This window comes from Epinephelus lanceolatus, chromosome 21 (assembly GCF_041903045.1).
Source record: "Epinephelus lanceolatus isolate andai-2023 chromosome 21, ASM4190304v1, whole genome shotgun sequence".
Taxonomy (NCBI): Eukaryota; Metazoa; Chordata; class Actinopteri; order Perciformes; family Serranidae; genus Epinephelus; species Epinephelus lanceolatus.
The window spans coordinates 9,482,454-9,505,340 of NC_135754.1; the positions used below are offsets into that span (position 1 = coordinate 9,482,454).

The 22,887-nt window shown below is 41.3% G+C and overlaps 1 protein-coding gene across 1 annotated transcript; it reads right to left on the reverse strand.

The window, feature by feature from the left end:
- Window positions 1-460: 460 nt before the first annotated feature.
- On the reverse strand, window positions 461-21,536 carry LOC117247366 (cerebellar degeneration-related protein 2-like). The gene is made up of 6 exons (XM_033611891.2): window positions 21,088-21,536; window positions 9,558-9,670; window positions 7,961-8,109; window positions 7,709-7,873; window positions 7,382-7,589; window positions 461-5,348 (listed from the first exon to the last, which is right to left on the reverse strand). Exons 1-6 carry the CDS (start codon window positions 21,164-21,166, stop codon window positions 4,581-4,583), a joined length of 1,482 nt encoding a protein of 493 aa, XP_033467782.2. The 5' UTR covers window positions 21,167-21,536; the 3' UTR covers window positions 461-4,580.
- Window positions 21,537-22,887: the final 1,351 nt, after the last annotated feature.

Below are 22,887 nucleotides of genomic sequence, written 5' to 3' on the forward strand. Positions count from 1 at the left end.
TTTACTCACAGGACCTGCAGGTCTTGCCGTTATTTCTCAGCTGATAGTTACCTAGCTAGCTAGCAAGCAATGAGCGTTAGCTTAAATTACAGCATTAGCCTTATCATTTTAACCTACAAATGCACATTATTTGGTAAATGCACAATAACTTAAATATATCTTGACATTTTTTGAGAGTAAAACATACATTCTCAAATAAGCTTAACAGTTAACAAAAAAGCTAAAGCTCTGTCCCGCCAGGCTTACACATTATCGACTGTCTACTCATTTACAGCACGATAGCCACACTCATAGCCTCACCTCAATAACATCTTCAAGTAGTAGAAAAATACTGTTAATTTTATTTCAGGAATTTAACCAAAAGCCCATTGAAAAAAAAACTGACTTTGAGAGGAGTAAACCATTAGTGGGAAAATGCTAACTCGTTTTCATTTTACACAGTAAATACAACAACACGGGATACGCTTTATGCTTTATTAACAGGGTAAAGTAGGTTTTAGTTCAGTAATGATATGAACTAATACCAGAGCAGACTTTAATGCCAATATCTTAACCAATAACTCACACATTTAAACTGGATAACAAAAGCAAAGTAAATTCTGACAATTTGTTAGTGACATTCACATATAGACACTGAAAAAGTAAAAAAAAAAATTAAACATTCACACACAAATAAATACACAGGTACAATTTCATATTAGCTATCCTAAATATGCAAAAGATGAGGCGTCAAACATTTTCAAGTGCAATAGGTAAGACATTACAGTACAGAAACCTCATGAGCCTTTTAAAATAATAACAGGCTCTGGTTTGGCATTGTTTTGTCTATGCCAACACATGATCTTCCCTCTGTACGCTCTAAAAGACAAGCATTGACCTCAAAAGCACCTCATACACCACCAACGTAACTGCAGCAAAAATCAATTAACCCCTATTTCATCAGGGGGGTTACAAGATTCCTCGCTGATTTCAGTACTGGTTTGCAGGCAACCATCCATCCATCGCTCTTTTTACACACACATTAACCGCAAACACGAGTGTAGGGTCCCTCGGGTGTCAGCTATGCCACGTGTGAAAGGTTTCAAGCTTGGTAATGTCTCCAATTTTGCTTAAGAATCGGATATAAAATTAGCTGTAATAACATTCATTATAACAAAGGTTTATACATAGGAGGTTACCCAGAAAAAAGGCATATGTATTGTATACTGTGAAAAAGGTGCAATATGTTTGCAGGTTAGTTTTATAGTTTGGTAAGACTGCTAGGTGCTAGACAAAGCCCTGTTTTGAAGCTTTATACTGGTTACAATTCCACTATAGAGTGTGTCAGCTATAATTAAAGGAAAATAGTCTCAACACTCATAAAAAAGCTTCTAAGAATTCTAATACCAGTTTTCACCACTAGACCATTTTCTTTAAAAAGGATCCACATCCCTATGCATTTTTCATGCTGTCTTCATTCAATGACAATCAAAAGCTTTGCCTCATCTTTCTGCTATTTTTCACTGCCTGGTCTGTTAGACATAAAAATAAAACTGTTTCCCCCAAAACCAAAAATGGTTATACTGTATGTGGTGCAAAACCATTATTAGACATCTCAGTGTTTTTATAGTTTATATGCTGAGTGTCAATAATGCCCAGGAAATAGTGAAAATAACAATCTGCAGATTGTCTTTTGCAAGACAGCAGCTTTTTAGCATTTAGTGGGATCATCAGTCCTACACATTCAAAACACAACAGGTTTAACTATCCAAACTAAAGCCTATACTGTAGATCACTCACTACTAAACGCTTCCTGTATCTCATTGACCTGTTTTATTGTTGCCCCAGTGGGCTGATGTAGTCCAGTTGAAGACACACTTCAGTGCTCATAAGAGACCTGAAGTGACTTGAACACAGTGGGGGGAGAAGTTTCCAGTCTGGATTCCTTTTCTAAAGTTTTGGGCAGGATTTTGTACTTGAAATCCAACGGCATCTTGGCACTATAAATGTAAGCACAAGTGTTGCTGTAATCAACACTGGCTCAAAATTGTTTCATATTTGGGAAATGCACTTATTTGCTCTCTTGCTGGCAGTTTGATACCATACCATACCACTGTCTTTTCCAAATGGTAACCTCTACGGCTGCAAAATGAAGGTAACGTGGAATTACCAAAAATTGCAGTGCCACTAACGGCCACTTGAAGCTGGCTCCAAAAGCCAGTCAATCCCCATAGACTTTGCAACAGAAGTAAACATGTTTACAGCCTGGTAAAAACAAAATGCGGTCAATAGCTAACTTCCCTCTTCATGACAACTGCACAGGGGCTGAATTTTTATATAACCTGTTTAAATTTTATTAAGGCTTAAAGTTATGCATAATTAAGGGTGTGGTCACTGTGAATTGACAGGCTGTCAGCAAGGTGTCTCCACAGTCTGAGTCAGCTCCACCCCTCGCTCTACAAATATGGTCACTCCTAGCGGCAAACCAAGTGACAAATCAGTGTTCTGAGAAAATTATTGATAACTTACAGTTTGTGCAACAGTCCACCTTCCACCTTCTCTTCACCTTTTTCTATCTCTCTCTCCATCTCTCTCATTGTCAGATTTTTGACCAGTAAAAATCTGCTGGAACTTAAATCTTATAGTTAAATCTCTCTGGTCATAATGTCTTGTAAGAATATGTCCTCTGAGAAAATGTAGGCCTAACACCATGTCCTAACAGCAAGCGTCTCTCTTTGTTCACACTAAATCCTTTAAACATGCACTGCTATTACATCATGTAAACCACTGTACAGTACCTATCAGCTGTGTGCTTATGTAAACATAGGATATCAACTGTTCGCTTGAGATCATACTGAAGATATAACCATTTAAAAGATGGATGAATACTTGCTGTCCTCCTACTTTGTACTTTTTAAACAGAAAACACGTTTTATATTGTGATACTTGAAATGACATACAATATAGCCAACAGCAGGAAGGTTGTTTTTAGTGATGGTCATTCAATGAAACCTTCCATGAAGCTCTGTGTTGTGGGTTTGCAGGTTTGCCAGTTGGGCAGGGCCATTTGGCTTTCTTACCAGGCTGGGTTAGGGCAGATTTTTAAAAAATTCCTAACCCACGCATCATTACAAGATGGCAACAGCCACAATGCTGGTCTTGTCTAACCCCAGATTCGCAAGTTCAAGTGATCATTTTAGCCTAAACCATTATCTTTTCCTAACCCCAACCAAGTGCTTTTGTGCCTAAGCAGAACCAGACCTTAACCACAGTGTTGTCAAACCATGAAACAGTGAGACAAGAATATTTTGAAGCAGCTTGCCATTGGTTTGCAAATCTGGGGTTACAATCAAGCCACAACCCAAAATTATTATGTACCTTTATTAAGCAGGATAATGCGTAATATGAGCTTTGATAAGATATTAATGGGTGAGTTATACAGTCTATAGTTTCTTTGCTAAACATGAAGCTACAGCATGATTACCTATATAGCTAATGACTCAAAGCAGGAGTAAACAGCTAACATTATTCTGTCCAAAGCTAACAGTATCCACCTTTTAAAGATTTCTAATTAACATGTTATATTTTGTTTAGTTAATCTGCTAGAAAACTAAGTAAAAACAGTTTGTGGTTTCTGTTCTCAGCCAAGAAATTCTTTGGCGCAGATCATAAAACTGTAACGTGTCAATGTTGATAGAGCCAGGCTAGCTGTTTCCCTGTCTAAGCTAGGCTAACCAGCTTCTGTAACTTTATATTTACCATATGGACATCAAAGTGGTATCAATCTTTTTATCTAACTGCCAAGAAGAAAGCTATTCCTCAAACCTCTAGATAAAACCTGTGAGGCACCACAAACTTTAAAAAGCAGTAGTAAGGTCACACACTGAGGACGGTGCAGGAGGGCAGCAATGCCATCCACACTAAAGGCTTATATAAATTTTGAACAGTGTTCATTTCTATAGTGATATATGATGGGGGAAGAACTATTAGCACCTCGAATTCATCCGAGACTGACAGCACTGTGGCCTGAGAGGAGCAATCTTTGTCTTTCTTGGTGTAATTAGATTATAGCCTACAAATGTTAGTAGAGTCCATTATAATAACAGGTACAGCTCATGTTAATATTAGTTTTAGATTTCCACTCATGTTTTCATCAGAGATGCAAATTTTCAAGTGTTATTTTGTGACGCTTTAACATTTAGTGCACTTGTGAGGCTCATGTGAGGCATATTGCTGTTATTGTATTATTGTGGTATATGCCTAAAGTAGTCAGGCAGTGAAGCCAGTATATATTTAGTAGGAACACTAAATAAAATAAGGGTAGTCTCAATCTTAACAAATCCATCCATGTTTTATATATATGACTGAATTCTGCAAAGTTTTAAAACTGATCACATGCACATCAGATTCTTGTATACACTGCAAGGTTTCAGTTCTGGATGAAACCGTGCGCCCTAATTTGACCTAAACTGAACTGTACTTGAATTTAGTGATTTTCAAACTAGCACCTTCTATAAGAATGTTTAAGCCTCTGTTAACAAACTCTAGCACCTAACACTGAAATAACATACTATCGTCCTCTCTAAACCCAATCAGTACCACTAGTGTTTACTAGACTTGCCAGATTTGCCAGATTTGCTAGCCTTAGCCGCTTTGGTAGCTTTGATGTCCATCTTGGTCTTCTGGATACGAGAGAAGATCTCCTTAAAAAGGGCCTTGTACTCTGGAGTGTTCTGTCCCAGCCTCTTATCCACTTGCTCCACCTGCTTACTGATGCTCTCAATGGCCTCAGGGGTGGAGGGCGACTGGGTAGGGGTAGGAGGAGGTGCTGGGGTGGGGCCCATGGCACAGTCTTTCATGGACGGGTCTCTGGATACGGGTCTGGAAGTCTGGACCCCGGCGTGGCACAGACTCTCCTCGTGGCGCCTACACTTCCCTAACAACTCTTCATATTTCTCCAGTAAGGCGTGGTACTGCTCATCCACCTCCCTGAGGATGGACATCCCTCTTTTCCTCACGCTGTTGGCGTGGAGAGCGTAGCTTCCCCTCCTGCGGCCGGACGCGTCGCGGGCCACGATGGCATTGAGCGCCGTGTCACTGCAGCTTTTCCTCACAGGGCTGGACTCGGGGAGAGCCTCCCCTCCCACACCTCCTCCGCCTTCAGTCTCCTCCCTCACGCCGCCACCTGTCTCCCCAACCTCAACTTCCAGGAAGGTGTCAGTCTCTGGGGTGCTGTTGAGGACAGTCTGGGTAATAGTCACACCGTCATCCTCGCTGCTCAGCAGGAAAGTCCGAGCACGACGTAGCTGCTGCAGCTCCTGTAGCTCCACCTCCAACTCCCGTACCCTCGCCTGGCAGCTCTCAGCATCCTAAAAGCAAAGACAATCAACATTGTTCCTATATATGATTGAAAAGATATTCTCGACAGATGTATTTGTATACTACTGATGTCACTTTCGGTCCATTTTGCTTTTGATAGTCTGATATCCATTAACCAAAAACTAACCAGCTAATTTTAAAGGACGAAAAAAAAAAGGAAAATGACACAAAATACAAGACATCTTTTCTTTTGGTCAAGCACTCAGTGAGCTCCAGTGCTGCATTTCAAAGCACCGTCCATTCAGAGGTGGTGAAATTTTAATGTTTTGTATGTAAATGTCTTGCCTTTTCTTTATTTTATGATGGCTTTGTTTACAGACAGACAGCTAGCAGCCACGTTTGCATGTGGAAACATTATACCCACTGCCCACCCTTCGGTCTCCATTGGTTAGCTAACGTAAGCCTTGCATTCTACACTGCGCACCAGCCAAGTCAGGTGGGAGCTAGCTAGCGGTGCCGCTCATTCGGAGATTACCGCTGGTGAGGCGGAAAGATGGTAGCCACCTTCAGGTTTCCCCAGCTAACACTGGTGCGTAAGCCACTTCATTTTGAGCCGCAAAGCCCCTTTAGCATTGTTTAGTACGTTAGCAACACTAGCTGTGCTGACACTGCTAACTGTGCCAACAGAGCTTGCAGCTCGCAGCTCTATATACTGAGCCACTTACTCACCAGAGCAACCTGGGAGGAGGGTGGGTGAAATGTTTCCACAGTAATGCTGATTCTGGACAGCGTTACTAGCAGAAATCGCCTAATGATTGGTGCAGCTAGTTAGCGCCCACCTGACATGGTCGATGCACAGTGCAGTAAACACGAGTAGCAAAACTAACCTACAGACCTGCATGTGTAATAGGGCTGTAACGGTACCTGTATTTGTGTCGAACCGTTCGGTACGCGACTTTCGGTTCGGCACGACCCTGTACCGAATTATTGGGCACAGGATATTATTTTATTTTATTTTGTTTTATTTTAATTCTGTTTTTGCGAGCTGAACTATTTAAAAAATCTAGTTCCGCCGGACATAATTGAGTGACGGACCGAGTCCGACCGTAAATCTCCGCTTTCACTTTGTGCAGCGCATTCTCGCATTTTGACAACATGGCAAGTGAGCCTGACAAACCTGAAGACCCACCCGCAAACCTTAGTCCTCCGTTTGGGAACACTTTGGTTTCAGGGTAAAATACGAAGATGGAAATAAACAAGTGGACAAGACAAAAGCAGTGTGCCGACACTGCAGAACAGTGGTCGGGTATGTATGTGGAAACACGTCTAACATGCTAACGCATCTAAAGCGACACCACGTTAACGTTGAACGTTAACCGGCACGACTAGAAAAAGCAATCTGGTGCAAACTATGATATTGTCGTCGTTTAAAAAGAAAGAGCGTTTCCCTGACCATCGTGCTAAAGAAATAACCAACGCCACTGGAGTTGAGTAAAATTGTTTAAGCTGCACTTTAGATATAAGCATGTTTTGTTTCCTGCACTTTAACAAAGTGGGAAAGCTAAGTAAGTTCCTAGTAAAACTGAATTTAAGCAGGCTTTAAAGCTGACCAGCTGCACTATACTTTTTATTTTAATTGAGTAAAACTGTTAAAGCAGAAATTTATATTTATATTTTTCATTCAAAAAATGTGTTAAAAAAACAGCTGGATTTTATTTTTCACTTTTATATTTCTATTTTCATTCAAACAATGTGAAAAAGCAGGATTTTATTTGTTTCATTCAAAAATTGTGTAAAAAGAGTTAACTGCTGTGGTGGTATGTTTTAATAAGGTTACCAATAAGTAAAATATATTTAATAGTTGTCTATTTTTTTCATTACTGTACCGAAAAAAAATGAACCGTGACTTGTGTACCGAGGTACGTACCAAAACCGAGATTTTTGTGTACCGTTACACCCCTAATGTGTAACCAATCAAAAATATTCTCAGTAGTTAATCAATTGCTGGTTAACCCTTGACATCTATATTACATACATAATACACTTAAAGCAGGTGAACCAAAATTGTTAAAAATCTACCTACCTGCACCCGTGTCTGCAGGCGGGAGAACTCTGCAAGAAGGAGGTTGCACTCTCTCTCCACCCCCTCCCTACGACCTCTCTCAGTCCGGGCAGCCGCTCGTAGAGCTGATACCGCCTCCCTCAGATGCTGGTTCTCTTCTTCAAATGGTGGACGCTTTGTGTCCACTGTAAAGCTCTCAGCCCTGCCCACTACAAACTCATCCTCATACCTGACAAAATGACAGACAAATACAGAGCTAGTTCCTTGCAGGGAGTGTTTTTCATTGTTGTAAAAATGACTGGCAACCTGCTCTCATCCTTTACAGACTGTGGAAAAAATAACAAGTACCTGGGTGCTGTGCAAAGCTCCCTCAGGCAAGGGAAGGAGTGAATGGTCTTGCGTCGTTCCCTCTTTTCCCTCCTGACTCGCAGCTGCTCCATGGAGCGAAGCTGCTCCACCTGCCCTGAGAGAGATTCCACCTGGTTCTGCAAAGCCTCAATGGTCCCTGTTAAACTGGTCCACGAGGAAGAGAAAATGTTTGAGAAATAAAGAGGAGGGGGATGAAGGGATAGAGAAAAGAAAATGTCTAGTCCCACTTACCTCTCTATCTTTTGTTGTGAGCTCTTACTGTCCATCACTAGTGTGTGGTTGGTGCGTTCCAGCTCTCTGGCAGTACCGTCCAGCTGCTCGTACACTTTGGCATGCTGCTCGTTCATGTCCCGAAGGACCTCCAGCTGCTTTGTCAGGTACTGTGGGACATAAACACATACCTGCTTGTTTGTGCAAACACCTTTACGCTGTGTCCACAGACAGGAGCAACAATCTTAAGGCCCTGACACACCAAGCCGATAGTTGGTCGTCGGTCAAAGTTGGGCCATCTGTGAACGTCTGTCGCCCTAGTTTTCCGGTTTCCCTTTTTGCGTTATTTCCTCTCACACAGGCACAGAACGTCCGTCGGACGTTAGATGTAGTCTTTGTAGTGTGTTCAAAGGCAACTGACACAGGGCAACGTGAAGCGACTTAGACAACGCAACATTGGCTTTCGTTGCCGCTAGTTCTTTGATGTCGGTTTGGTGTGTCCGCACCTTTAGAGCTTCAGATCTCAACCAACAGCATGGGAAAGCATGTGTCATTGATGTGATTCATTTATGTAATTATTTATCATTTATCTATTTATTATCTATTTATTGATGGCTGATACTGTTTTTGCCGAGGGAGTCTAAAGTAAGTCTAAATACCTTGGTTTACCGGAATACTGTGATACCGCCAAAGCCTAGTCCTGGTGGCACCAATTGTAGTGGGAACTACCACAGATACCACAGTTCATATGTCTGTCTGTTTGTCTGTCTGTCTGTGGACAGATTTTGTCAGTATGATAACATTGCAACCATGCAAGATGCAGTCACAAAACAGGTGTGTAGTTGAGATCAAGATGGAGGTCAAATTTAAAGATGGGTGTGGTCCAAGCAAGGGGGCTGAAAGTAGAGGGCTAGGAAGAAGTGAAGAGGCCACTGGCCCCCGACTTTACACCCCAGCCCACATCTGTTTTAAATCGTGGTTCACTGTATTGAGGCTGGAGTGATGCCATCACAAAATGGTCTTTAATTTTTTATTTATTTCCAGACCCTCTTCTCAATTTGACAGAACAATCTCAATTTAAGATCTACATAGCTGTTTGCAGAGCCACTGATCATATCACATGATCTTCATCTGCAGATGGAATTTACCACTTACCACTTATCTTTTTCTCTTTTTCAGCTGTCTCTAAGGTCAAAGGTAACTTTAGACTTTAAAATGTCCAAAATTGTACTTTGTCTGATTATAATCAAACCAATATATAAATTATATTAGTGACCCGTTTTATTAAAAACAGTTTGCATTGTTGTCTTATTCCTTCACATACAACTCTATTAAATTCTAAAAAATATTACAATTTGTATCACAACAACATGGATTAAAGTAAGGTAACTCATTCACAGCCTTACTATTAAAGGCACGTTCCTAAATATCTTTTCTATTACCTGTATTTATTTTAATTTATTAATTTAATTAATAGATTAGGCTAATAAGGGAGAAATTTGTTCTTTGACAAAACAATGTCAAAACCAATCATTTTGAATAATATTAAGGCCCTTCTCTGTGCTTCCCATCCTGCCTGAATCAGGTCAGACTCTTGACAGCACTCCATCAATTATACCTCGATCTCTTGCACTTGCTCTTCATTAGTGATGTACATCTGCTGCAGGGAATCCTCCAGCTCTTTGTTCCTCTCCAGCAGTGTCTTCCCCAGCTCTGCTGCCAAGTGGAGGTCTAGAAATTAGAGTGAAATTGAGAAACAAATGAACAAGTAAGACACAAATGCAGACAGAGAGGTGTACCTTGAGCTAGATGGATACAAAATGCAAAAGTTGAGGATAGGGAAAAAGAAGGCCAAGGAGAAGTGGGAAAGGCGGGATGGATAAAGACATGTGTGAGTGTGTGAAAATGAAATGGCGGTAGAGCAAAGATAGGCTAATAAGGATTGAGAGGACAAAAAGGGGGAATTTAATCAGACTTCAGCCATACAATTTAGATTACCCACTGCCACGATTAATGGGGCGCATTGTTCTATTTTAGGCGAGGTTATAACAGGGTCTGGAACAGAATGATCAAAAGCTCCATCACATATTCTCAGCCTGCGCTGGACCAGTTCAATTATACAGAGAGGAGAGCAGCGAGACAGAAAGACAATCTTCTTCCTGCAGCATGTCCCCCTGCAGGTCTTTTTCTCTCCGCTGACTGAATATGAAGGTCAGAGACTGGTGCCAAGATTATTTGAAGAGGCACCTCTCCGCTGCGATTAGGACAGAAATAGGCTGAAATAACGCAGGAGACTTTGGCTGAGGCAGGGAATCATACGTTGTTGATCTTGGTCTAACAACTCTTGCTCTAAAGTCCACTGCTCTACTATTATTTCACAACACTCCACTGTTTTTTTGTGATTTTTACTGTTATAGCACCTCCAAATTTAGCTGAGTCACTGTCATCGTTCTTTATTCTAACTGTGCCCTGACTCAGCGGTACAGATGGCCTACATTATAGGTCTGAGTCAGCAAGATGTAATTTGCGACCTCTCAGAAAGACAGCAGAGGACTAAACTGAACAGCCATTGAAGTCATCTCTCATTCAGTCCTGGGACTGTCTGCAGTATTGAATAGTGATCACCAGGATGGATGCCAAGTCACAAGCCTCTTACAACAACTCCTGACATACTGTATATCACTGCAACACTTACCTCAAATGGAGAAGATAAACTGTGTACTCAACCAGTGTAATGTAAACAGGGTCACTTATACACATAGTGAAAAATCCAGAGAATTATCATCCAACCCTGAAATTCTTCTCAGCTTTATGGAAGGTTTTTAGCACCTTCCAGCTCAGTGTTTGCGTTTTACAACTGTACTGTTTTGGTTCAGTCTTACCGCTATTATAGCTTTGTTTCCTGTTGTAGCAGGCAGCTGTTTTCAGTGAAAAAGCTCTGATAAACCCACTGTATATGACCTGCTCAGCATCAAGCAGCAGACAGATACAAGCAGCAACTAACTGGTGAACAAAGGAAGCATTTAGCAGCTAAAAAGAGGGATCAGGAGTTGGTGGAGACCAAAAATGGAGCAAAAAGCAAAGTGAAACTTAGACTTAGATTCACCAGGTGGCCTACAACACCAATCCAAATCTCAGTAAAAAATGGGAGGGGGGAAGATGTACAAGGTTTTGTTTGTCTATGAAAAAGAAGGTGTTTTTTGGGGGTGAATATAGGGCTCATATGGCAACATTTTGGATCTGAATAACAAAGAGACGAGCCAAAAACAACACACAATGTGTTTACTTGACAAGTTCTGGTGTAAACACTGGCATCGCGGCATGGAGGCGTTCCCAAGTGCCTATTATTCAGGGTTTGGCAGCTGCGCCCTGAGATAAATAGAGTTCAACTTTTGGAACGCAGCAGCGCGCACCACATGTCACGTGATGAGGTTCAACCAATCACAGCCTACAGATATCTTTCCCTTCTTCCGTAAATATCAGTCTGTCGTAAATATGAAGAAGTTGATCATTTTAGTGCAGGGCTACCCAGAGCTTTACATCTTTGCCACAGACAATATTTTTGGTCTAATACACATTTACAAAACAATGCCTAGAAGAAGATCAGCTCTGCACTTGAGATTTCTGGTAAGTAGGCTATGATACAGTGCTGGTTATAGTCGCTTGAGGCGCAACCTGCCTCCATGCACTTGAAAGCTGGCACAGAGTAAGCACAACGAGTAGCATCCAGCGTCTGACCTCTCGTTTTCCAAGCAGTTAAAGCAGCAGCATGTGTATGGCCCTTAAATCTTCAGGAAGATTTTAGTTTACGGATATATTGTTATCAGGATATGATGGCTGAAAAGTAACAAAAATCATAGTGCAGAAACCTGTGGTACAGACTAATATACTGTATTATTATTGTAAATTTCAAAACTGGTTTTAGCCTTAAAATTCCAGTATCAGACAGGTTCTATTTTTCAGTCCCTGCATGTTTTGCTCCTCTTCTACCTGGCGGTCCTGTCCTCACCTCCTTCAATTAGACTAATGAGCAGCAAGCTAAGCATGCAGTTGCCAACAGCTCCATATGGACATATTCATACACTCCCCTCTGTGCTGATAGCTTAATGAATTCCTGCGGGGCCCTGGCGTCAGCAGCTCTGGTACCACTGAATAGATTCGTCCTGGATACTGCTGTGATTGAGGAGCCCACCCAGCCCTCTTTCTGCTGGGACGAGTTAACTAGAGAAGCTCTACAGGAACAGTCTACAACTCAAAGCATGGAATTAAATTCTTTCATGATAAATATGAGAAGGTGTCACTTGCAGTGAGGATCACAGAGGATTATCACCCAACTTACAGTTCCTCTTAGCTCTACAGAGGGTTTTAGCATCTTTTAGCTCGTTGTTTTGTTTTTACGGCCAGCATATTTACTGCTTTGGTTTACCCTCCTCACCCCCTACTAATGGCCAAAACATGAATTCATGCAAGTTTAAAGTTTGTTTTTTAGCAAAAAAGTCAAAACTCTCCTAAAACACAATAAGCGATGATGTCTGAAATACACTGAGAAAGCATTGTGTAGTTAGCGGTGACAGTGCTAGCTATGATAAAAAAAATAAATAGTACAACTTACAAAATCATTTCTTCAACAGTACTTGCAGTACTTGGTTTTTCTTTTTGTTTATGTTGTTTATTGTGATCATCATGCACCGAAATACCAAGGAAAATTCCATGGCAGTATCCTATTCTGAAAATAACTGGGTAGACCATGCAACGTCATGGTCAGTATAATGTCAGTCTAGTACGCATTCCTCTCATAATAAAATCAAAGAGTTATATAAGCTCTGACGAGCTCCTCCAGCCTTGGGCCAATCTGACAAATCTAAAACCAAATTCCACCAAGAAGGCCAGACAACTCAAACACTGTGTTCCGGCTGCCAGAGAGGGCGAGGGAGCTCAGTGACAGGAGAATAGAAGAAGGGAGAGAGAGAAAGACCCAATCAATACAACTCTCTGCGCTAGCAAACAACTTAGCAAGTCGATACTCGCCACAGACAACTGTCTGTTTGCTCCACACGGACCTGAGGCCTGACCCACACAGGATGAAACCACTGACGCCCAGCATAATCACATCATGTATGACAAATACATTTCCTGCATGCTTCAGCAAACCAATTGCAAGCATAAGGAGTGTGTTTGTGGGTTCAAAACACTTGATTGCACGTTTCTCACTGTAAACACCAGCTACTAAAAACTTAAAGACATGTGTGCACATGTACTGTAGACATTTTCGATAAAATACTTCTACAGGCGGTGTTGTTTTGGTAGGTGTATATCTCCCATGAGATTTATTGGAATGTGGACTGGAAACCAAGATTTCTCCTCCTCTTGTCCTGTGTTACAGATGGGACTTTCTAACAGAAAAGGTTCTAGAAACATTCAGTGGCCAGAAATGAATTATTTAGTGCTATGGCCGACTGCTTTTCTGCTCATAAACTGCACTAATGCATGAAAATGCCAAAGCAGCAGTGTGTAGCAACATTTTTATGACCCACACTGGGACCTTTGCTCTTTAATACTCTGTATTTGGGTGGCATAAACACTTATTAAGCTGTAACAAGAACACTTAACAGCTGAGGAAGCCTCTCATCAGATGTAAGTCAAGCCAACAAGCCTTCAGTCCCAGCTGGTAGAGCCACGTATTTTCCTCTTGGACTGGGGCCAGTAGAGGCTTTGGCTAACGCACAATAGCCCAAACAAAGACGCATCCAAATTACATGTCTGCATCCCTCCTGTTTTTCTGCTTTAAGAGTTGAAATGTGAGCTTTAACTACAACATAAAATCATTTACATTCCACAGGGGAACTCTGATTTCCAAGTATGACATCTGCTAAACTTCCACACAAATGTAGAGCTTCATTCTCAAATGACTTAAAGGAAGAGTACGACATTTTGGGACATGAGCTTCTTAACTCTCTTGCTAGTTAAAGGACCCCCACCCCCCTCTCTCTCCTGCTCGCTGTGCGCTTGGCGAAGAGGCAGACACAGGTGCCCACAGGCTAGGGCGTACTATAAGCGGAGCGGACTGCGTGTAAAAATGTCCGTGAAAAATCCCCGCGATGTGAAAAATACATGCCGAATAGTCTTTTGTGTGACACTGGTGCGCGGAGCGGAGTCCGCACAGTCGTACTTTGCGCGCACAGGGCTTGCGGACGTCCACTTTTACCGGGCGGACCTCCGCGGAGTCCGCTCCGCATACATTCCACCAGAGTATGCGGTCCAGTTGGTCTCAAAAAAAAAACAAAAAAAAAAAAAACGGTCCAAGACGGAGTACCGAACTGAATTGGTATTACCGAGAACCGACCCAACCCTAGAAGTCATGGTAATTCTGTGTGTATTGTAATCCGAGATTTTATGTTTGTTGTTGTGGTAAATGATCCCGCTCTGCACTGCACTCATATGGTGGTTATGGGCACTTACTGCTGATCACGGCATTGTTGCATAAGTGTAATGCCCCCCCGCGTTAGTAAACCATAGCTCTTTCAGCACTGTTTGCACTGTTAGTACCATTAACAGCTAGCACCATTAGCTGCTAGTTGCCAGCTTAGCCACCTCCATGTTGAGAAGACAATCCTGACTCAGATTCTGAATCTTAGATATGCTCCGAATGTTATATATACAGTCAGGTCCATAATTATTTGGACAATGATACAGTTGTCGTCATTTTGGCTCTGTACACCACCACAATGGGTTTTAAATGAAACAATGAATACCTGCTTAAAGTGCAGACTCTCAGCTTTCATTTAAGGCTTTTTTCAAAAATGTAGTATGAACCGTGTAGGAATGACAACCATTTCTTCACACAGTCCCCCGACTTTAAGGGCTCATAAGTATTTGGACAAACTAACATAATCATCAATTAAACAGTCAGTTTTATTACTTGGTTGCAAATCCTTTACAGTCAATGACTGCCTGAAGTGTTGGACACATAGGCATCATCAGATGCTGGGTTTCTTCCCTGGTGATGCTCTGCCAGCCCTTTACTGCAGCCGTCTGCACTTCCTGCTTGTGTTTTGGGTGTTTTGCCCTCAGTTTTGGCTTCAGCAAGAGAAACGCATGCTCAGTTGGATTCAGGTCAGATGATATGACTTGGCCGTTGCAGAACATTCCACTTCTTTGCCTTAAAAATGTCTTTGGTTGCTTTTGCAGTATGCTTCAGGTCATTGTCCAACTGCACTGTGAAGCATCGTCCAATGAGTTTTGAAGCATTTGGTTGAATCTGAGCAGATAATGTAGCCCCAAACACTTCAGCTTTCATCCTGCTGCTCTTCTCAGCAGTCACATCATTAATAAATACAAGAGAACCAGTTCCACTGGCAGCCATACATGGCCATGACATAACAGTACCTCCACCATGCTTCACTGATGAGGTGGTGTGCTTTGGATCATGAGCAGTTCCTTCCCTTCTTCCTTCTCTTGTCTTCCCATCATTCTGGTAGTTGATGTTTGTTTTATCTGTCCATAGTATGCTGTTCCACAACTGTACAGGCTTTTTAGATGGTTTTTGACAAACTCTAATCTGGCCTTCCATTTTTAAGGCTAACCGATGGTTTGCATCTTGTGATAAACCCTCTGTATTTATTCTAGTGAAGTCTTGTCTTGCTTACAAGAGCAGCAGGATGAAAGCTGAAATGTTTGGGGCACCATTATCTGCTCAGATTCAACCAAATGCTTCAAAACTCATTGGACGATGCTTCACAGTGCAGTTGGACATTGACCTGAAGCATATTGCAAAAGCAACCAAAGACATTTTTAAGGCAAAGAAGTGGAATGTTCTGCAATGGCCAAGTCATATCATCTGACCTGAATCCAACTGAGCATGCGTTTCTCTTGCTGAAGCCAAAACTGGGGGCAAAACACCCAAAACACAAGCAGGAAGTGCAGACGGCTGCAGTAAAGGGCTGGCAGAGCATCACCAGGGAAGAAACCCAGCATCTGATGATGTCTATGTGTCCAACACTTCAGGCAGTCATTGACTGTAAAGGATTTGCAACCAAGTATTAAAACTGACTGTTTAATTGATGATTATGTTAGTTTGTCCAAATACTTATGAGCCCTTAAAGTCGGGGGACTGTGTGAAGAAATGGTTGTCATTCCTACACGGTTCATACTACATTTTTGAAAAAAGCCTTAAATGAAAGCTGAGAGTCTGCACTTTAAGGAGGTATTCATTGTTTCATTTAAAACCCATTGTGGTGGTGTACAGAGCCAAAATGACGACAACTGTATCATTGTCCAAATAATTATGGACCTGACTGTAACTCCTTTAAAGAGGATCAGACACCGTCCTGACACCAGCCGGTTAGCTTAGCTTCGTGCAAAGACCACCTACCAGTACCTCTACCTTACTGATATGACAGTACTCCAGGAGGTAACTGCAGCTGGGCAAGAAATAATCCAGAACATAATGCTCTGTAACACAACATGTCCTTTTTACCCTTGTTTGTACAGACTGAACAAACAATATGTAGCATGTTAATGAGCTCTGGGAGTCCCAGGCAGGCAGATTGTGTAACCTTTGGAAGGTACCAGGCTAACTGTTACCCCATGGATATATCATGACAGTGGTTTCCAATTGGCCCAGCCAAAGGGTCTAGATTCTCCTTCGTCATTGGTTTAAGGTCCACATAGTTTAATATATTCAGCATCACACTTGCATTTGGCCATGTCATTGAGCTAGTTTGCTGTCTCTGTTAAGTAGGTGTTCATTAGTAACTCGCTCGAAAACAGGAAACGACACTTCAAAATAAAAGCTCTGTGCAAGAGATTCACCGTACTTAAAAATAAAGAGTGTTTTTTACAAACTTGACATGTTCGTGATTCAAGTGCAGTCCATTCAGAGTGGACCCGAAACCCACTTTAGGACTGCAACCCATCAGTTGGGAACCACTGTATTAAGAGACCTGGATACAGCATTGACAGCAAGCCCCTGCTCATTCCTATCAAAGTTGCTCAGTGGCACATGAAGGGGAAAAAGCTCTATTTTCGGGGTATGAAATTACCCAGATGATCAGCGCTGCTTCCACACCATTAGGTCCATAGAGCAGGCACACTAGAGACATATGGCTGCCAAGCATGGCTGAGTGCGCCTGAGCGGCTGACTTACAGTTTAGTGCTTTGCTAACTTGAATGTGGATAAAATAAATAAATATCTCAAAGTTCTTTTGCATTGTGACGTTCAAAAAAATGTATCCACAGATTTATAGACATCTCTTTCTAAATGTAAGTCTATGGGAAAAAGTCTTTTTGAATGGCATCACGTGATGGATTACGGAAATTGCAGTACCACTGATTGGCCACTACAAAAATTGGCTTCAAAGCCCGGCACACTTCTAGGGGCCTGGTTTCCCCCCGCTCCAAGTCTTTATGCTAAGCTAAGCTAAATGACTGTTGCCAGTAGCAATGCCCTACTCTCCATAGGATTGGCTGGTACTTGTTACATCTTTTTTTTGGGTTGGTTAGCTTTAGGTAAGAGGAGTGGGATTGGTTAATTGTAGAATATCAGTGTAAGCCGATCAGAGGCAGGGTAAGGCAGCAAAGGGCAAGTCATACTGTTGCTATCCTGGGAAATCTGCTTGCCAGTATCTTCATTTTACCAGGTGTGATGCCATTAATAAACAACATGACATCAAATTTTACAGGAACGCTCCACTTACAGTTGATATATTGCATCTTCTTGATTACATTACAAGCAGGGTCAATCTCCAGTTCACTCTCTACTTTTGGGGGATTTTTCTGATTTTTTTTCCCATTGACTTAGCTGTTCAGTTATATTGTTTAAATTTATTGTCTAAAGCTATAGAGCTTCATCCCTGTTTCCCTTATAATAAGTAACTAATAGCATGTAGTGGTTCTTTCAAGTAAAATCCATGATAAACTATCAGGAAAATTACTAACCCGTGCAATAAATTCTTGTCACTTTATTTTGTTATTCTCAATAATCTTCTGGAAATCCTGCAGTAAAATCCTTCATTATTTGTTGGTAATCCAATTACAACAAGCTGAGTATAAATATATTGGAATCAGCTTAAAAAACACCCAACAAGTTTTTAGCAAAAGAACATAAACTCCTACAAGGCAGCTTATATAGAGGGCTTAAGTAAACAGACCATGCCTACAAGGATGTGACAACCAGTTTTGGAGCTACACTATTTTATGGCTGCAGCTAACAATTAATTTCATTAATGATTAATCTGCAAGTTGTTTTTTTGCTTTACCTCATGTCTAAACCTTAGGAATAAATGCCCATCACAACTTCCCAGAGTCCAGTATGACATCTTAAAATGTGTTTGTTTTGTTCTACCAAAAGGCAACAACCCAAAGATATTCAAATGTGACAGAGAAAAGCAGCCAGGTCCTCTCATCTGGGCAGCAGGAACCAGAGAATATTTGGCATAGTTGGACTATTTTTGCTTGAAACAATCAGAAAAATAGTTGCAAATTATTTTTTTCTGTATATCTACTAATCAGTTCCAGTTCCTCCATGTTTCTCCTCCATAGATCTCGCAAAAGAGCCTTTTTCCCCCACAGCACTTAGGTCAGACTGATGAGCCTTTCACTGCTTCCTGCACAACAACAACTACAGTACTGTAACACAGTGACAGTGGCGTCTCTCTCTGAAGGATTCGTGGCATCCTGAAATGTCGCACAACAAAACATGAGCTCAGGCCGTCAGCACTTTGAAGCACAGTGCTGCTCTGAGAGGTCTAACATCCTCAGACACACAGCTCTCTGCGTGGACTGTTTTACACCAGCCATTTTGACTGATCGTTTACTCTGTAATTCCCCAAATAAAGGCTGGTGAAGATCTACAGTGTTTTTATCCTGCTGTGACAAATTGTGTGCAGGATGTAACAAACCCATGAATTTATGATCACAGGTACCTGTGTGCCTGTGTGTGCACACACTGTATGTTTGTAGTCAAGTAAAAATAACTGAATCAGCACTACGTCATCTCTGGGAGCATACAGTTATAATTACTTGCCACGAGGACAAGTGAATGAGAGATGAAGAGAGACTGGAAATGAAGTAAGTGCTGCAGAGAACAGCGAGGAGTCTTTGTCTATGATGAGTCATATTATAGAAATGTTAAAACCACAATCAGCAGGAGGGATCGCCAAATTTACTTATATATATTGAAATTGGTGGTAAATCGGCTAATAAATGTCTTTGCAGATGTTCAGTAAGTAGCAATATACAGTGTGACCTCATCTAAAATGTACTTTGCTGATAACCGAAGTGAAATATAAAAAGCCAGTCCTCATCTATATGGAAATTAACTGATACAATAAGTCCATCTGGCATAACATAATAGTGATTAGATACATTTTTTATCAATACTGAAATACATTTGGAAACCTCTTAAAGGTGTGATAGCTGTGATAGATTCACTCATGCTGTTTCCATAAAGAGCAGGTGACCTTGTAATGGAAAAATGGCGGTTAATTAGCTGACTCTGAACTAGGTTAATTACACGGAGTCTGAACAGTGAACCCTCCTGCTGGTTTGTTTTTGCAAGATTTTTTCTTTACGAAGTTCTGATGAGGATTATATGGTAGATATAAACACAGTAAGTTCATGGTTCTCTTTATCGGGAAAATCATGAATATCATGTCCAGCAGCACCCAAAAAGACGGCTGGACAACCAACAATAAAAGAGACTGTGCTAATATAGACTGCATACCCACCAACCTAAAATCAAGCACCTGCATATTTCATACTGAAAGATACGATGCCATTTCAAAAAGCTTAAAAGCCTGGCCACTGGGCCACTCACTAAAGCAACCCTAAAAAAAGATGTGTCCTGTCTGATGCCATACTTATGTCTTAACATGATGTAAGGTAAAGTGATTCCACTATAGTTTTAAGCATATTTTGATAATAAGCTGGATGATACCATGAATAACAATTACTTTGGCAAGGATAATTGTGACATAAAATTTTCACATCGTCCAGTGCCTACTCACACTATTTACATATATTCAAATACCAGGACCAAGATATATGTAGCTGTGACAGATTCACACATACTGTTACTGTATAACGCAGGTGACATTATTACAGAAAAACAGAGGTTATTTAACTGCTGGTTTGTTTTTGCCCAGTCATCACTACCTGCACAGTGTGCGGTGGATTAATTAATTGGTTGGTTGGTTTTCTCTTTGTTAATGGTTCCTCCTTCTTATGTGTAAGAATTTGCTGTTAATCCCCGTCTTAACATTACAGTATATTGTACATTCTTGGGTTTTGGAGTCTTGGTCAAACAATGCAAGACAGTATAACATCACCTTGGGATCTAGGATATTGTGTTGAGCATTTCACACATTTTTTTTATTTTTTATAGACCTAATGAGTAATCTATTAATGGAGAAAGGATTTGACAAATGAATCAATAATGAAAACAACAGTTAGTTGCAGTTCTAACCAGCACAATGTCAACTTAGAGGAAAATGCAGACTGAGGCTGCCTCTACATCCTGCTGGTTATTAAAAGCTCATATTACATTAGTATTTAGACCCTTTAAACAACAATATACAGTTTTGGTGAGCATATTAAGCGTTTTTGTATATAATGGATGAGTATATATAAGGTGGATAAACCTTGACTCTAGTTTTCCAAGCAACAAAGGCAACCATAGACCCAATGTCATCATAGTAACACTATTGCTTATCTTGTGTATTCAGACAAAATGATGGGTTAATGACTCTGAAATGATGAGTACACTTTGTTCTTTACTCTGTGATATTATAAATTTTATAATGTTAAATTTCCAATAAATGACAGCCCTGGTTACAGCCTGTTACCATTGTCACCAGGGCTCTATAACACAGTATTATTCTGACAGTCTCCAGCAATAACAGGCCCTGCTTGGCATGCTGTCAATGTATTGTTGTCAAAGAAGCACAGCCCGCTCACTGGGAACTATTTCAATGTTGGTTTGATTGCATTGAAATAGAGGAAGTGCTTCTAAAAGACATCTCTGCCGTCTCTTTACATGACAGAGAGCCTTTGTTAAGTGGAGGCCAGCTGACCGGCCACACCGGCACAGGCGCCAGCAGCTGACGGTGGGGATGCTGCGGGCTGGGAGGATGGCTGTCTCCTTGTCTTACCCTGCTCCAGGTCCTGCTGGTCGTACCACGGCTCTTCCTCCTCGGTGACGAATTCCTCCATTGTCCCTGAGTTTAGCATGGGGGACGCCCTCCTCCTGAGCCAGGGGAAAGCGCAGAAACAAGCCGCTCTGTTGGAACAATGGAGCTCCGGCTCCTCCAGAAGGCAGCGCTCGCTCCTTCGAGCTGGAGCTGCGGGCAGCCTTCTCCCAGCCAGGCTCTTACGTGTTTCCTCTCTCCTTTCTCTGCTCTGTGTTTCCTCGGTCACTCCCACCTCTCCCTCTCATCCCCCCACCGCCCGGCACCGGCCCATCCCGGTCCTCAGTCCCGTTGCTGCTGCTGCTGCTGCTGCTGCAGAGGATCCTACAGACGTGGCAGCGATGTTGCAATAACAGCACTTCCTCTCTGCCTGTTATCAGCGGTACACTCGCGGTGCCTTCAAGTGCTGCTCGTAAACAGCGGGTGTACAGTTTTGTTGCCATCTGACGAGCTTTCGGCAAGTGCGCCCTCTAGATTTCTACATGTAAAACGGCATGACACATGAATTTAGACCCATTCATTACAAAGACACATCTGATCAAAGCTAACCATAATATCATGAAGCTAAAATTTCAGTCAGCATCTAAACGCTTCATTACCTCATCGGATTTGGAGGTCAGAAACCTGTAAAATTGTGAATACATTAGATATTTTTACAGATTTATTTAACAAAATAAATGTCACATTCACATATTGTGTTTAGTGTAAATAAAGGTATAGTCATATAAATCAACAGCTTCTCCAGAAATCTGGGTTCAGTTCCTGGCAGCACCACCTCCAACCCCATTGAACACAACTGGCAGTGTTCTGAAGTGGGAAGCCAGTGAGGGATCGCACACTTGTTGCAGCACAAGTTGCTTCTACTTGTGTCTGTACATCAAAATACAGTGGTCGAAAGTAACAAAGTAGCTCAAGTAAAGTAACTTATGTACAGTTTTGATGTACTTTTAGGATACTTGAGTAAGCTACTTTATACCCCAACTCTACACCATTTGAGAGGGAAATACTGTGCTATTTACTGCAATATTTTAAAGCTTTAGTCGTTAGTTACTTTGCAGATTCAGAATATCAGTGCAAAATATATTAAACAAATAAATTGTGACATGTTATTGCAGACTAAGCTGTATAAATAGTATGTCCTTTTATGAATTTCTTTTACTTTGCCTGCTTCAGGAATTGGCCCACAGGGATAAATAAAGTTGTTTTTTTTTAATCGAACTGAATTCACATCAGCCCAGCTTTTACCAGCTTAAACATTAAAGTGCTGCATACATTAATGTATCATGTAATCCAATGATAAAGTATATATTATTCTGAAATTAGTCATGACTGCTTTTACTTTTGGTACCTTAACGCTTAAGTTAACTTCATTACTTTTACTCGCAACAGAATATTTCCACACTGTCTGTGATTTTTCTATTCTTACTTAGGCCTAAGTGGAAGATCAGAGTACCTTTTCCTCTGCTGTCAAAAAGTGTATAACATAATCAAAACAGAGGCCATGTAATCAGTACAAGACATGTCCTAATAATAAAGCATGTGTATGTGTTGCAGTGATGCTGGGTGGGGGTGATGGTTTGTATAAGGGTAGATAAGTGGATGTGCTACTGCTGGAACAATTCTTAAAATCACAACATGCAGTTCATCATACGGTTCGTCTGGATATGAATTATTCCTGCTGTCTACATGAGTGCATCTGAAGGGAGGGTGTATTTGTAATATCACCACTCTATCACTAAGTGGTTTGTCTGAGTAGAATCAGAA